Consider the following 15,409-nt stretch of genomic DNA (forward strand, 5'->3'; position numbering starts at 1 on the left):
GCCACAACTGTCAGGGCTGGGCCAAGCCAAAGCCAGGAGCCTGTAACTACATCCGGGTCTCTCAAATGCGTAGCAGTGGCCCAAGCCCTTGGGCCATTGCTGCAGCTTTCCCAGACACACTAGCAGGGAGCTGGATTGGAAGTGGAGCACCAGGACTGGAATTCGCGCTCATGCTGTGCTGGCGTGGCAGGTGTTGGCTCCTAATTCCAGAATTAAATTTTTATTTGTTTCAAAGGCAGAGGGAGACATAGACAAAGATCTATTCCATTGGTTCCCCCTTCATATATGCACAGCAGCCAGGGCTAAGTCAGGCTGCAGTCGGGAGCCCAGAACTAACCTGGGTCTTGCAAGTGAGTGGCAGGGACCCACTACCTGAGCCCCCACCGCTGCTTCCCAGGGTGTGCATTAGCAGCAAGTTGGAATCAGAAGCAGAGCTGGGGCTCCATCCCAGGCACCCTTATATGGGAGGGCAGTGTTCCAAGGTGTGTCAACCACTGTGCCAGATACCCCAACCCTGTTTTAAAATTTATTTGAAAGAGGAAGAGTAATATAATTCCAGAGCTTTCCCTCCACCCAAAAAGAAATCTATTGCCCATTCAGCAATTACGCTCCGTTTGCCCCTGCCCCAGCCCTGGCAAGCATTCATCTGCTTGCTTTCTCTGTGGGCCAATGGCACCACTTAACTGGCTCCTTTGTGCCTCGCCTTTCCTGAGAGTTGATAGCTGGGCCTACAGGTGTGATTAGAGTGAGGATGAGCACTTCATATAGTGTCCCCCACGCACTGGAAGGTCAGTTAACGTGGGCCTGCCTCCTGAGCTGTAAGCAGCTGCTGGGTATCTCCTGGAGTCATCGTCCATTAGGGGCCACTAAGTGGTGACATTCCAGCTCCATCCCTTCTTCATTTATCTCTGGAAGGCTTCTCTGCAGAGAAACGTCTCCTCTTCCATTGTGTGGTGACCTTGAGGTGCACTGTGGGTAGACGTCAGCATGGATACTTAATTTTTTCTTTTGCTCTTCAGGTTTTTTTTTTTTTTTCCCCAAAGAAACCTTTTATTTGAGGAATACAAACTTCATGTGTTTCATAAGTGCAGCTTCAGGAATATAATGATTCTTCCCACCATACCCTCCCACCCACACTCTCACCCCTCTTCCTCCTCCCTCTCCTATTCCCGGTCTTATTTTGTGACTAAGATCTATTTTCAGTTAATTGTATACATAGAAGATTATACTAAGTAAAGAGTTTAACAATTAGTATAAAAAATTAACTGTTCCTCAACAGTCGAGACAAGGACTGTTCAGTCATTGCATCTCAAAGTTAATTTCACTTTTTTAATAAAATTAATTAACTTTAAAGAAACACCCAAGAATGATACATCTTTCGTGAGCTCTTAGACATAACTATAATTTCTGAGACATAAGAATATCCTCTGCTTAATACATTAAAAGAAAGTAAGTCGTTGAGAACAAGTTTTATCTTTAAAGAAGCATCTAACAAAACAAGCAATGGAGTTGGACACTTAGGCATAACTAAGACTTATGGTACATAAGAATATCCTCCACTTAATACACTAAAATGAAATCAATCTTGAGAACAAGAATAAATAGAACTTGAGAACAAGTTTTACTGTTAACTCTCATAATACAACTCTTTGAGGACAGAGGTTCTCCATGGGAAGTTAGTGCACAGTGACTCCTGTTGTTAATTTAACAATTAACACTCTTATGTATGATGTCAGTGACCACCTAAGACTCTAGAAATGAGCTGGCTAGGCTTTTGAATTCACAAATTGCATCATATTCAGAAAAGACCATAAGCAAAGTGGAAATTCTCTCCTCCCCTCAGAAAAAAGTACATTTTTCTTTGATGACCACTTCTTTCCACTGGGGTCTCACCCACCAAGGTCCTTCATGTAGGGCATTTTTTTGTCATAGTGTTTTGGCTTTCCATGCTTGAAATGTTCTCGTGGGCTTTTCAGCCAGATCAGGATGTCTTAAGGGCTGATTCTGAGGTCAGAGTGTTACTGAAAGTAATTGTCATTCTATGTGTCTGCTTCCTATATTGGAGCATTCACTCTTTTTTAATTCTATAGTTATTATTTTTAAAAGATTTATTTACATGAAAGGCAGAGTTACAGAGAGGCAGAGGCAGAGAGACAAAGAGAGACAGAGGTGTCTTCCATCTGCTGGTTTATGCCCCAGATGGCTGCAGTGGCTGGAGTTGTGAAGATCCAAAGCCAGGAGCCAGAAGTTTCTTCCAGGTCTCCATGTGAGGACTTGGACCCTCTTCCACTGCTTTCCCAGGCCATAGCAGAGAGCTGGATTAGAGGTGGAGCATCCAGGACTCGAATTGGTGCCCATATGGGATGCTGGCACTGCAGGCAGCAGCTTTACCCTCTACACCACAGTGCCAGCCACTCTCTCTATAATTATTACCAAACACCTAATCCTATTTATATGATCACTGTAATGCTTAATCCTATCTATGTTATCACATAACACTTTAACACTTAATCCTATCCATATGATCACTTTAATACTTGCTATTTTTAGCAGCCAGCTTAAGGGGATTTGGGGTCCCAGGGCAAGTTTTTAAACTGTACCCTTAGAAGTAAGTCCATAGGAATGTATGCAGAACTATACAGCTTTACAGTTATGAACTTCATACATTTCATAATTACAACTTTAGGAACATAGTGATTCTTTCCACCATGCCCAACCTCCCACCCACACTCCCACTTCTCTTCCTCCTCCCTCTCCTATTCCCACTCTTATTTTTTACTAAGATCAATTTTCAATTAACTTCATACACATATGATTAACTATGTTAAGTAACGAGTTCAACAAATAGTATAAAAAGTACAAAACAAAACCCTGTTCCTCAACAGTCAAGTTCAAAGTCATTGCTTCTCAAAATGTCAATTTCTTTTCTACATATTGCCTTTTAGGTGCTCTATTAGTTATCACAGGTCAGGGAAAACATATAGTATTTGTCCCTTTGGGACTGGCTTGTTTTCCTAAGTATGATGTTTTCCAGTTTCATCCATTTTGTTGCAAATGACCAGAGTTCATTTTTTTAAACTGCTGTGTAGTATTCCATGGTGTACATATCCCATAATTTCTTTATCCAGTCTTCAGTTGGTGGGCATTTGGGTTGATTCCATATCTTAGCTATTGTGAATTGAGCTGCAGTCAACATGGGGTACAGATAACTTTTTCATATGCTGATTTCATTTCCCTTGGGTAAATTCTCAGGAGTGGGATGGCTGGGTTATATGGTAGGTATATATTCAGATTTCTGCGATATCTCCATACTGTATTTCACAGTGGCTGGACTAGTTTACATTCCCACCAAGAGTGAATTAGGGTACCTTTTTCCCCACATCCCCGCGAGCATTTGTTGCTTGTAGATTTCTGTATGATAGCCATTCTAACTGGGGTGAGGTGAAACCTCACTGTGTGTTTCTTTTTCTTTTCTTTTCTTTTTTTTTTTTTTTTGAGAGACAGAGTTAGAGAGAGAGAGAAAGATCTTCCTTCCATTGGTTCACCCCCCAAATGGCCGCTACAGCCGGTGCTGCACTGATCCGAAGCCAGGAGTCAGGTACTTCCTCCTGGTCTCCCATGTGGTGCAGGGTCCAAGCACTTGGGCCATCCTCCACTGCCTTCCCAGGCCACTTCCAGCTGGACTGGAAGAGGAGCAACCAGGACAGAACCGGCACCCCAACCGGGACTAGAACCCGGGGTGCTGGTGCTGCAGGCGGAGGATTAGCCTAGTGAGCCACAGCACCGGCCTCTCACTGTGGTTTTGATTTGCATTTCCCTGATGGCTAGTGATCCTGAACATTTTTTTCATGTGTCTGTTGGCCATTTTGATTTCCTCTTTTGAAAAATGTCTGTTTAAGTCCTTTGCCCATTTCTTAACTGGGTTGTTTCTTATTTTGTTGTTGAGTTTCTTGATCTCTTTATCTATTTGGGTTATTAATCCTTTATCAGTTGTATAGTTTGCAAATAATTTGTCCCATTCTGTCGGTTGCCTCTTCACTTTGATGAGTGTTTCTTTTGCAGTACAGAAGCTTCTCAATTTGATGTAATCCCATTTGTCAACTTTGGCTTTGATTGCCTGTGCCTCTGGGGTCTTTTCCAGGAACTCTTTGCCTATGCCAATGTATTGCAGTGTTTCTCCAATGTTCTCTAATAATTTGATGGAATATGGTCATAGATTTAGGTCTCTGATCCGTTTCGGGTGGATTTTTGTATGAGGTGTAAGGTAGGGGTCTTGCTTTTTATTTCTACAAGTGGAAATCCAGTTTTCATAGCACCATTTGTTGAAGAGACTGTCCTTGCTCCAGGTATTGATTTTAGCTCCTTTGTCAAAGATAAGTTGGTTGTAGATGCTTGGATTGATTTCTGATGTTTCTATTCTGTTCCATTGGTCTATCTATCTGTTTTTGTAGCAGTCCCAGGATGTTTTGATTATAACTGCCCTGTAGTTTGTCTTGAAATCTGGTATTGTGATGCCTCTGGCTTTGCTTTTGTTGTATAAGATTGCTTTAGCTACTTGGGATCTCCTGTATTTCCATATGAAACAGCCTGTGACATCACCCATGCACTTTGTGCCTCAGTTTCCCCAGTTCTAGGAAGCGTTACTAATGCCTGGCTCGGACTGAGTGAGAACTGTGCAGGTGCAGAGTGCTGAGACCGGCATCTGGCTCGCAGTGGGCACTGAGCCACTAACAGCACCCACCAACCAGGAACGAGTGCGAATCTCCCACACTGGCTCTGCTCTCCTCTCCTCACTCCACATCAAGCTTTCCAGAATCTTCCAGGGAGGTGGGACTCCCATGTGACTCACTCCCCATCCCTGAAAGTCCTGGCCGTGCTGTAAGAGCCAGCAGGATGTTGTCTGCTGCCAGTTGGAGGCTTTGAAGAGAGGGGGCAGTCGGGGCGGGGGGCTCTGAGCTCCCAGCAGCGCCAGCCGGCCATGGTCACCCCGCCAGGCTCTGCCCCGCGCTGGCTCATTCCCTGGGGCTCTTTGCCAGGATGCATTGCTTCTGCAGGTTTGATTTCCTGCTCTCCCTGGGCTGCTCCTCTGATCCAAAGCACCTGGAGCCAGGATCCCGCTTGTGCGAGGTGATGGCTCTGGCAGAGCCGGGATTGGAGCCCCAGGAGTCCCACCTGGTTTGTGGCTCTGACGGCCAGAGCAGCAGAAACAGTGTCTCCTCCCCACGCTAGGCTCTAGCTCGAACAAATGCTCACATTTTGGACAATCTTGTTCCCAGGGATGGGATTATTTTTTAAAATTATGTCTTGTTAAAAATTATCAAAGTAATTATAGATAGATTGAGAGGGAGAGAAAGAGAGAGAGAGAGAGAGAACCTCAGATACTTCCCATCTGCGTACTCACTACCCCGACGTCTGCAGTGGCCTGGGCTGAGCTGGGCCAATGCTGGGAGTCCGGACCCCAATCCAGGTGGCAGGGACCTAACTACTTGAGGCATAACCTCAGCATTATTCTTTTTAAAGGATTTATTTATTTATTTGGAAGGCAGAGCTACAGAGAGAGAAGGAGAGACAGAGATCTTCCATCTGCTGTTTCACTCTCCAAATGGCCACAACAGCCAGGTCTGGGACAGGCTTAAGCCAGGAGCTTCCTCCAGGACTCCCACATGGGTGCAGGGGCCCAAGCACTTGGGCCATCGTCTGCTGCTTTCCCAGGCACATTAGCAGGGAGCTGGATGGAAAGTGGAACAGTCAGCTCCACATCCCCCATATGGGATGCTGCTGCCGCAGGCCACAGCTGTGCCACAGTGCTGGCCCTAATCACAGCCTCCTAGGGAGCTGGAATCAGCTCTGGGACTCGGATCCAGGCACTCTGGTGTGGGATGAAGGTGTCCTAAAGGGTGTCTTAACCACGAGGCCAAATGACTGCCCCTCTGTTGTCGGTTTTCTGGTTTGGAAATCCTACAGGCTGTTGAGAGCGCTCTGGGCTGGATGGAGAAGGAGCGGCTGGGAGTGCTGACATCTCTCCTGCTGAAAGGTGTGCGTGCCTGCGCACAGGTGCGTGTGCGTGGAGGGGAAGAGGTGTGTGCTTCTTCAGCCGAACCGGTCCATTGAGGATGCAAACAGCACCTGACAGTCTCAGATATGCACACAGGGATGCCGGGAGGGCGTCCCCCACCCGTCAGACGTTAAAGCATACCACGAAATCCTGTCTGGACATTCCCCATTCTTCTAACAGTCGCTCCTGTGGCTTAGAGGCCCGGGCGGACAGGGGCGGAGCCTGGAGGCAGAAGGGCGAGGGGCCCGGCCCAGGGTGCCCGAGCGTCTCCAGGCGATCGCGGCCGCTGCTTCGCGCCCCCTTGTGGCACCCAAGGCGCATAGCTGCAAAATCATTCTTGCAATGTTTCAACCTAACAGCGTTTTTTTAGGGGACGTAAAAACAAACAGAAAGGCTTCTTTTCTCGTCGTAACATTAATTCATAACTATTATAGAAAATTCTTCTTCCCATGGGGGGAGGATGGGAGATATACATTTATTGGTTTATGAAATCTTTAGGTAGGGGAAGCCCAGGACTAATTTGAACCTCTCGTTAATTTTTAAAAAAGATTTATTTATCTATTTGAAAGTCAGAGCCACAGAGGGGGAGAGACAGAGAGAAAGAGATCTTCCATCCTCTGGTTCACTCCCCAAATGGCTGCAACAGCCAGGGCTGGGCCAGGCTGAAGCCAAGAACCAGGAGATTCTTCCGAGTCTCCGACGTGGGCACAGGGGCCCAAGGACTTGGGCAATTTTCTACTGCTTTCTCAGGCCATAGCAGAGAGCTGGGTTGAAAGTGGAGCACCCGGGACTTGAACTGGCGTCCATATGGGACACTAGCACTGCAGGCAGCAGCTTTACCTGCTATGCCACAGCACCAGCCTCGAAACTCTCTTTTTAATTATTTAATTAATTCATTAATTTATTTATTTTTAAAGATTTACTTATTTTACTTGGAAGTCAGAGTTACACAGAGAGGGGAGGAGAGGCAGAGAGAGAGAGAGACAGAGAGAGAGAGAGAGAGATCTTCCATCCGCTAGTCCCCTCCCCAACTGGCTGCCATGTGATGCTGCTTTCTCTTGTGACTGTCTGTCTGTCTGTCCGGGGTTTGTGTGTGGGACTAGCTTAACCCTCACATCACTTACCGAAGTTTGAGCCTGTCTCGTTCCACAACGAGGAGCAAACAAGGGAAAACTGAGAGATCCTGGATGTGGTTTGAGAGTGTTCGGGAGCAGGCCTGCTGCTGTGTGTGGCCTGCCAGGCCGGGTGTGGGCAGCCGGCGGCTCTCTAACCGACAGCTCCGCACATTGCCTGGGCTGGGCTGAAGGCAGGTGCTGGGAGCTCCATCCAGGTCGCCCACGTGGGTCGCAGGGACCCGAGGACTGGGGCCATCGCTGCTGCTTTCCCAGGCCACAGCAGATAGCTGGATTGGAAGTGGAAGAGCCGGGACTCCAACCGGTGTCCACATGGGATGCCGGCACTGCAGGTGGCGGCTTTACCTGCTGCACCACAGCGCTGGCCCCGTGGCTGAATCTTGACAATGTTTTGCCAAGTAGAAGAAATGGAAAACAGAGACCACACATACCGCGTGATCCCGCTCGTGAGATGTTCAGGATAAACCTGTCACCCAGCAGGTAGAGGAGCGGTTGCCGGGGGCTGCGTGAGGGGGAAGGGGCTCATGGGGAGTGAATGTTAGTGGGGTTTCCTTCTGGGGTGGTGAGATTGTTCTAGAATTATAACCCTGGGAGTGCTAAAAGCCACTGAACTGTGCACTGTAAAAGGGCAAATTTTACGGTGAGTGTATTCTATCTCAACGAAGCGTGCAGGTTTCTGTCAGTGGGCGTAGCATCGTGTTGGGAAGGTCTGTTTAACACGCAGGGGGTGTGACTTTCGCAAATGCACAGGGGTGCGGTGTTATATCTTAATGTCAGCTGTCGCAAAGCACACCGGACACCGGAGTAAGGGAAAGGGTTTACTGGGGAACACCCTACAGACCGGAGTGAAGGGGTGGCGAAGGAAAAAGAGAGAAAGAGAATATAAGAGAGAAACAGAGAGGAGAGGAGCTAGCAAGGAGAGAAGATAGAGCAGAGAAGTGGAGAAAGGAGAGCAGAACCAAGAGCCAAGAGCCCAGAGGAGGAGGCTAGAGAGAGGAACTGAATCGAGAGAGAAGAGTCAAGAGTGTTCAGGAACAGGCCCTGTTAAAACTTTGCCTGGGCCGGCGCTGCGGCTCACTAGGCTAATCCTCCGCCTTGCGGCACCAGCACACCGGGTTCTAGTCCCGTTCAAGGCGCCAGATTCTTTCCCGGTTGCCCCTCTTCCAGGCCAGCTCTCTACTGTGGCCAGGGAGTGCAGTGGAGGATGGCCCAAGTGCTTGGGCCCTGCACCCCATGGGAGACCAGGAGAAGCACCTGGCTCCTGCCATCGGATCAGCGCGTTGCGCCGGCCACAGCACGCCGGCCGCGGCAGCCACTGGAGGGTGAACCAACGGCAAAAGGAAGACCTTTCTCTCTCTCTCTCTCACTGTCCACTCTGCCTGTAAAAAAAAAAAAACAAAAAACAAAAAAAAACACTTTGCCTGAGGGCGGGCAGGGAAGCAGGAGCAGCGAATCCCATTAGGATGGGGGTGGAGCCTGGCTCAGGTAGCTGGGCCATGCGGCCACCTGGCTACAACTGCGCCAGTTTCCTAACAGTGCGGTATCCAGGGGGCCCCTGGAGAAGACGGAGAAGCCAGGGTGGCCTCTCCAGAGGGACGGCTCCCTCTGCAGGAACGCCCATCGGTCAAGGAAAGGATTCCTTTAACAGAGGCTCCAGAGCGCCCGCAGCCAGGGAGTGTCGCAGGGGCACGGCTGTGACAGGGAGGGGAGCAAAGCAGTGATTTGTTTTTATTTGTTTATGAGAGGGAGGGAGGGAGGGAGAGAGAGAGAGAGAGCAGGAAAACACTCCCATGCACTGCCTCGCTCCCCACACGCCCTCCATGACCAGGGCTGAGCTGGAGCCAGTGCTGGCTCCCAGGGGGACGCAGGGACTCAGCCGCTGGAGCCATCGCCGCGGCCTCCCAGGGTGCACGGCGGCAGGAAGCTGGACCCGGGGCGGGGGAGGGTGGGAGCCAGGACTCGGGGCCAGGCCCTTGTACGCACTACCGGGCGCTACATACTAGCAAGGAGAAACAAATAAAAGACAAGTGCAGCTGCCAGAGGCTCTTACTGCTGCCAGAGGCCAAACCAAACCTTAGAACAGGATACGGGGTTGGGAATTCTGGGGACAGGGTGTAATTTTATTTTATTATGATTGAAAAAACCTTTTTATTGAAAGAATTGTTGATTAGCATGTAATACTGCTACATTTTTATGGGGTATACGGCAGTATTTCAACACGTGTACAAAGTTGAAATATAACTTTATTTTAGTTTTAAAATTAATTAATTTAGAAAGTCAGAGTTATTGAGAGAGAGAGAGAGAGAGAATCTCCCATCTGCTGGTTCAATTCCCCAGATGGCTACAACAGCCAGGGCTGGGCCAGGCGGAAGCAGGAGCCTGGAGCTTCATCCGGGTCTCCCCTGTAGGTGGCAGAGGCTCAGACACTTGGGCCGGCTTCCTTTGCTTTTCCCAGGTCAGTAGCAGGGAGCTCGATCGGAAGTGGAGCAGCCGGGACACCAGCTGGCACCTGTATGGGATGCTGGCATCACAGGCGGCGGCTTCACCCGCCACGCCACACCTCCAGCTTCATGGAAATACAATTTCGGGTAAAATGGCTCCTGGCCACCTCACTGAGCAGGCAGGACCTGAGCGGAAGCGGGGAGCTCAGGGCGTCAGCGGTGGGGCACAGCCCGGGGCAGGGGCCCGCAGGTGGGGCGGGGCCTCGTGTGTCTGAGAAGCTGTCCGGAGGCCAGCAGGGCTGCAGCAGAGCTGTCCGGATGCGGGGCCATTGTGAATGTTAGTTTCCGGTAGAAGAGCAAAGCTTTGACGCTGGTTAAGGTGCTTCCCCCTCAGGCAGCTCTAAAAAGCTGCCTGCAGGCCAAGTTGCAGCAGGTGGCTTGATGGACGCGAAGCAGCAGGATTTGTGACATGCACACACACATGCACACATACATGTCACACACATGTATGCACACACGCACACACATGCACACACACGCACACACACACACAGCCCGCTCCTTTGGGGGCTGCTGTGGTGGTGGTGGTGGTGGGGGAGATGGGCAGATGCAGGCTTTGGGGAAGTTTCTGCCGTTCTTAGGAAAGCCAACAAGGGTGAGGAACAGGCACCTGGCTAACATGAACTTGAACAGGAAGGAGCCCATGGGGGTGGGTGACTGCCCAGTGGTGTGGCGAGGTCGCCCTTCTCTCTGGGTGGACAGCCTCAGCGTGCTGGCCTCTGGCCTCTGCTCTGTGCCCCAGCACTGGGCATGACGTCCACGGGCTGGCACCGATGGTGGCAGGGCCACGGCTGAGTCTCCCCTGGCGGTGCAATGGTCCCGGGAAGCTGTCCTGGCCGTGAACGGGTTCGCGCAAGGCCGTGAGCTTCACCGGCCCCCGCTTGTGTTGGCGCAGCCAGTGGGTTGGCTGCGGTTTGCTCAGCTGCAGGTACTTGGCTTCAGACGCTGCTCTACGCGACTCGTTCTGGGCCGCACGCATCGAAACCCTGCCCGAGTAACCAGGAAACCTCCCATGGGCCCAAGCGAGCCATGTGGCCGAGGGGCGGGAAAGCCATTTTCTGCACCGTGCAGCCACAGGAAGGTGACAGGGTAATCCTCCTCCTCCCTCCCCTCCCCACCCCCTCAATATTGATTGATTGATTTGAAAGGCAGAGTGACAGAGAGAGATCTTCCCGTTGCGGGTTCGCTGCCCCCAGGGCTTCAATGACCAGGGCGGCACCAGGTGGAGGCCGAGAGCCAGGGCGCATACATGTCCGTGTGGATGCTGCGGCCGGGGTCCTGGTGCCCCTGTCGGAGCATCCGTGCCAGTGAGGAGGCAGGAGGGACCAGGCAGTGGGCAGGCAGCCCCTGCGTCCGCCTCGCCCTGTTGCCTCTTGGGCTGCCAGGGCTCCTGTCCTGCTCCGTGGTCCGTTCTCATTCCCGCCAGTAGCTCGCGGCGAAGGGACCACAATGGCCACAGAACGCACCTGCAGGGGCCCTCGTCTCTGGGGTTCGGCGGCCTCGGACGCTGAGACCCGAAGCTGAGCGGTTTCTCCCGCTTGGTTAGGGCGGGATCGGCTGTTGGGATGGAGAAAGCCGCTGTGTTCGCTGCTCCCGGGGCCTCAGGGAGGGACAAGACCCTCTCCCCAGATGCACCCCCGGGCAGGGCTCCGGGGTCCTCAGGCCTTCCGGGTATGTTCATTCCAGAGAATTCTCAATCAAAGGCCAAGTCGGGCAGACACATTTTCACACTCGCATGGCTGTAGCACGTGTGGGCGGCGCGGGAGCCGTGCGGATCTGAGTGAGACTAATTATCTGTCAGCTGCTTCGCATCTGGAGATCAAATACAAGCCGCTGGCACCAAACACCGCTCCGGTCCCTGTCACTTCCGCGCGCTCCCGCGCCAGCCTTTGTAGCGGGAGCCTGACCTCCACGCCGCCGAAGCCCAGCAGCCTGCCCGCTGGGAGGCCCCGAGCTCTGTGTGCCACGTGGAGTCACACACCGGGGCTTTTCCAGGCCTTGGACACAGGTGACACATCCGGGTGAATGGAAAAATGACCTGAGAGATGAGAATCAGAGAGGTGCAGAAGAGCTCAACTTGTTTTTTTTTGTTTTTTGTTTTTTTTTTTGTTTTTTTTTTTTAAGATTTATTTATTTATTTGAAAGCCAGAGAGAGGAAGGACAGACAGACAGACACACACACACAGATATTCCACGTGCTGGTTCATTCCTCAATGACTGCAATGGCCAGGGCTGGGCCAGGCAAGGCCCGAAGCCAGGAACTGGGAGCTTCTTCTGGGTCTCCCACGTGGGTGCAGGGACCCGAGCACTTGGGCCATCTTCCACTGCTTTCCCAGGTGCATTAACAGGGAGCTGGATCAACTGTGATGCAGCCGGGACTTGAACTGGTGCCCATATGAGTGGGATGCCGGCGCTGCAGGAGGCGGCTTAACCCATTACATCACTGCACCAGCCCCAGAAGATCTCAACTTTAAGAAAGCATTTTGGGGGCTGGTGCTGTGGCGCAGTGGGTAAAGCCGCCTCCTGCAGTGTCAGCATCCCATATGGGCGCCGGTTCAAGTCCCAGCTGCTCCACTTCCAATCCAGCTCTCTGCTATGGCCTGGGAAAGCAGTAGAAGATGGACCAAGTCCTTGGGCCCCTGCACCCACGTGGGAGGCCCAGAAGAAGTTCCTGGCTCCTGGCTCCTGGCTTAGGATTGGTCCAGTTCGGGCCATTATGGCCATTTGGGGAATGAGCCAGTGGATGGAAGACCTCTCCCTCTGTCTGTCTAAAATTTTTAAAGATTTTAAAGTAAATCTTTTTTTTAAAAAAGAGCCTTTTGCTTTTTCCATGTGTGGTCACTCATTTTTTTTAAATATTTAAAATTTTGTTTTTGAAAGTCGGAGTTACAGAGAGCGAGAGAGAGAGCCCTTCCATCTGCTGGTTCACTCCCTGGATGACCACGCGACCTGGGCTGGGCTGGGCCAGGCCGAACCAGGAACTTCATCTGGGTATCCCACATGGGGAGCAGGGTCCCGGACATGTGGGCCATCGTTGGCTGCTCTTCTTTAGCAGGGAGCTGGATCGGAGTGGAGCAGCCGGGACAGGATCTGGCACCAGCACACCAGCCCCGGGCGTGTGCTCGCTGTGACACGGTTACCACGGACAGAAGCCTGAGCCGCGCTCACGGCCGGGGTGTGCAGCGGTCACGGCAGGCTCCTGTGGGTTCCTCTCCTGCAGAAGCTGCCCACGGCTCCCGGTCGGCGTGGCGCCCCCAGGGCGGCGCGAGGGCGGGCTGTGCGTGTGGTATCTCGGGAGGGGCGTGTGCATCTGGCGATGGGAGAGTGGCCAGAGAACAAAGCCAGCCGCGCTTTTCTTCTTTTTAGATATTTAACGTGGTTTTCCTCTGGTGGAAAAGAATCTGTTTCTGGTTTAAGTTGATTCAAAATCACTGCCGTGTTATTGTAAATACTGTGACATCTCATTTCTTTAAAGGAACTTGGAATACGGTCATGGCTTCCCAAGCACACAAAAGACAATCCTAGTTTTTGGGTACGCTTAGCCCCGCGCTCGGAGGAGAAAAGTCCGCTGCTTAGACCGGTGCAGTGGTCGTGGTCGTTTTCTTTGTGGCTGCAATTCTGAGGCCGAGCCTCAGGTGGGAACGGCGACACCATGATGAGCGGACGGCCGGGCCGAGAGCCCTTAAAGTTCCTGCCTGATGAGGCCCGGAGCCTGCCGCCACCCAAGCTTACCGACCCGCGGCTGCTCTACTTCGGCTTCATGGGCTACTGCTCCGGCCTGCTTGATAACGCTCTCCGGCGGAGGCCTGTGACGATGGCCGGTTTGCATCGCCAGCTTTTATATGTTACTTCCTTTGTTTTTGCTGGCTATTATCTTTTAAAACGTCAAGATTATATGTATGCTGTGAGGGACCATGACATGTTTGGGTATATGAATTCACATCCAGAGGATTTTCCTGAAAAAGATAAGAAAACTTACGGTGAAATTCTTGAAGAATTCCATCCTGTGCATTGAAATCTTCAAAATGCTTGCTCCAGGTTCATCGATACCTGCTATTTCTGAATTTTATAGAGCATATTTCCATGATAGCTGAAGATAATGTTAATCTATATGTTAACACCTCTAATTAAAATAGTTGTGAGTAAAAAAAAAAAAAAAAAAAAAAAAAAAAAAGAATCAAAGTGATAGTTGGCCTAGGGTACTACCAGGAAGCATCCACTAGGTGGCACTGTACCTTCAGGTTTCTAGCTTGTAGCCCCGCGATTCTCAAAGTGTGGTCCGGGGAACAGCAGCCCCGGCTGCACGTGGGGATTTGTCAGAAATGTCGGGGCGCCGGATTCTGTTCCGGTTGCCCCTCTTCCAGGCCAGCTCTCTGCTGTGGCCCGGGAGTGCAGTGGAGGATGGCCCAAGTGCTTGGGCCTTGCACCCCATGGGAGACCACCTGGCTCCTGCCTTGGGATCAGCGCGGTGCGCCGGCTGTAGCCTGCCAGCCGCGGCGGCCATTGGAGGGTGAACCAACGGCAAAGGAAGACCTTTCTCTCTCTCTCTCTCTCTCTCTCTCTGTCCACTCTGCCTGTCAAAAAATTGAAAAAAAAAAAAAAGAAAGAAAGAAAGAAAGAAATGTGAAATCAGAAACTCCGGGCGCAGGGTCTGGCAATGTGTGTCCGCACGAGCCCTGTGGGCGAGGCCGCTGCTCTCACCAGCTGGAGAGCCGCTGCAGGTCGAGGTCTTTTGCAATGGGAAGCGGCCGGCCTGGGAGGTGACCAGGAGTGGTGGGTGATGGGGCAGGCGTGTGATGAGAGACACCCGTGTCTCAGGTGTCTTCTGCACTGGATTTTCCCAGTCTGTAAAATGTCCACCACGAATCATGACTTAGGGTGAAGGTTTGGAAAGCTCCAGCTGGAACAGGAAGTGAGTCTCTGGATCCAGCGTACTGGGCGGGTCTTGTGGCTCAGTGATCAAGCGCACATCCCCGTCAGAGCACCAGTTCGAGTCCCAGCTGATCTAGCTCCCTGCCGAAACATCCAGGGAGGCAGCAGGCGGTGGCGCAAATACTTAGGTCCCTGCCACCCAGCTGGAGCCCCCGATGGAGTTCTTGGCTCCTGGCTTTGGCCTGACCTATGCTGGTTGTGTGGGCATCTGGGGAGTGAGGCTGCAAGGGGAGGATCTCTTTCTTTCTCTGTTTCACCCCTTCTCTTGTCACTCTGCCTTTCAAATAAATGCATAAAATAATCTTAAAAAGAAGGTCCAATATATCAGCCAGTAAAAGCCACTAACTACCTGAGAACTAACATTCTTGGGACAAAAATGGCTCATGGTTTTTTGTTTTGTTTTGTTTTGTTTTTGACAGGCAGAGTGAGACAGTGAGAGAGAGAGACAGAGAGAAAGGTCTTCCTTTTCCGTTGGTTCACCCCCCCCCCCAAGCTGCCGCTACAGCCGACGCGTTGCGGCCGGCACACTGCGCCGATCCAAAGCCAGGAGCCAGGCACTTCCTCCTGGTCTCCCATGTGGGTGCAGGGCCCAAGCACTTGGGCCATCCTCCACTGCCCTCCTGGGCCACAGCAGAGAGCTGGCCTGGAAGAGGAGCAACTGGGACAGAATCCGACGCCCCGACCGGGACTAGAACCCGGGGTGCCGATGCCACAGGCGGAGGATTAGCCTAGTGAGCCGTGGCGCTGGCCATCATGCTTGTTTTTGTCAGTAAATTTTTTAAACATTT

At 51.5% G+C, this 15,409-nt stretch overlaps 1 protein-coding gene across 1 annotated transcript; it reads left to right on the forward strand.

Annotated features, from left to right (window-relative positions):
- Positions 1 to 13,221: 13,221 nt before the first annotated feature.
- Positions 13,222 to 13,863, forward strand: LOC149125795 (NADH dehydrogenase [ubiquinone] 1 subunit C2). The gene has a single exon (XM_089301352.1). The coding sequence runs from the start codon at positions 13,342 to 13,344 to the stop codon at positions 13,702 to 13,704; it is 363 nt and encodes a 120-aa protein (XP_089157478.1). The 5' UTR covers positions 13,222 to 13,341; the 3' UTR covers positions 13,705 to 13,863.
- Positions 13,864 to 15,409: the final 1,546 nt, after the last annotated feature.

Source organism: Oryctolagus cuniculus, chromosome 7, assembly GCF_051225735.1.
Source record: "Oryctolagus cuniculus isolate XC-2025 breed Fujian yellow rabbit chromosome 7, ASM5122573v1, whole genome shotgun sequence".
NCBI lineage: Eukaryota > Metazoa > Chordata > Mammalia > Lagomorpha > Leporidae > Oryctolagus > Oryctolagus cuniculus.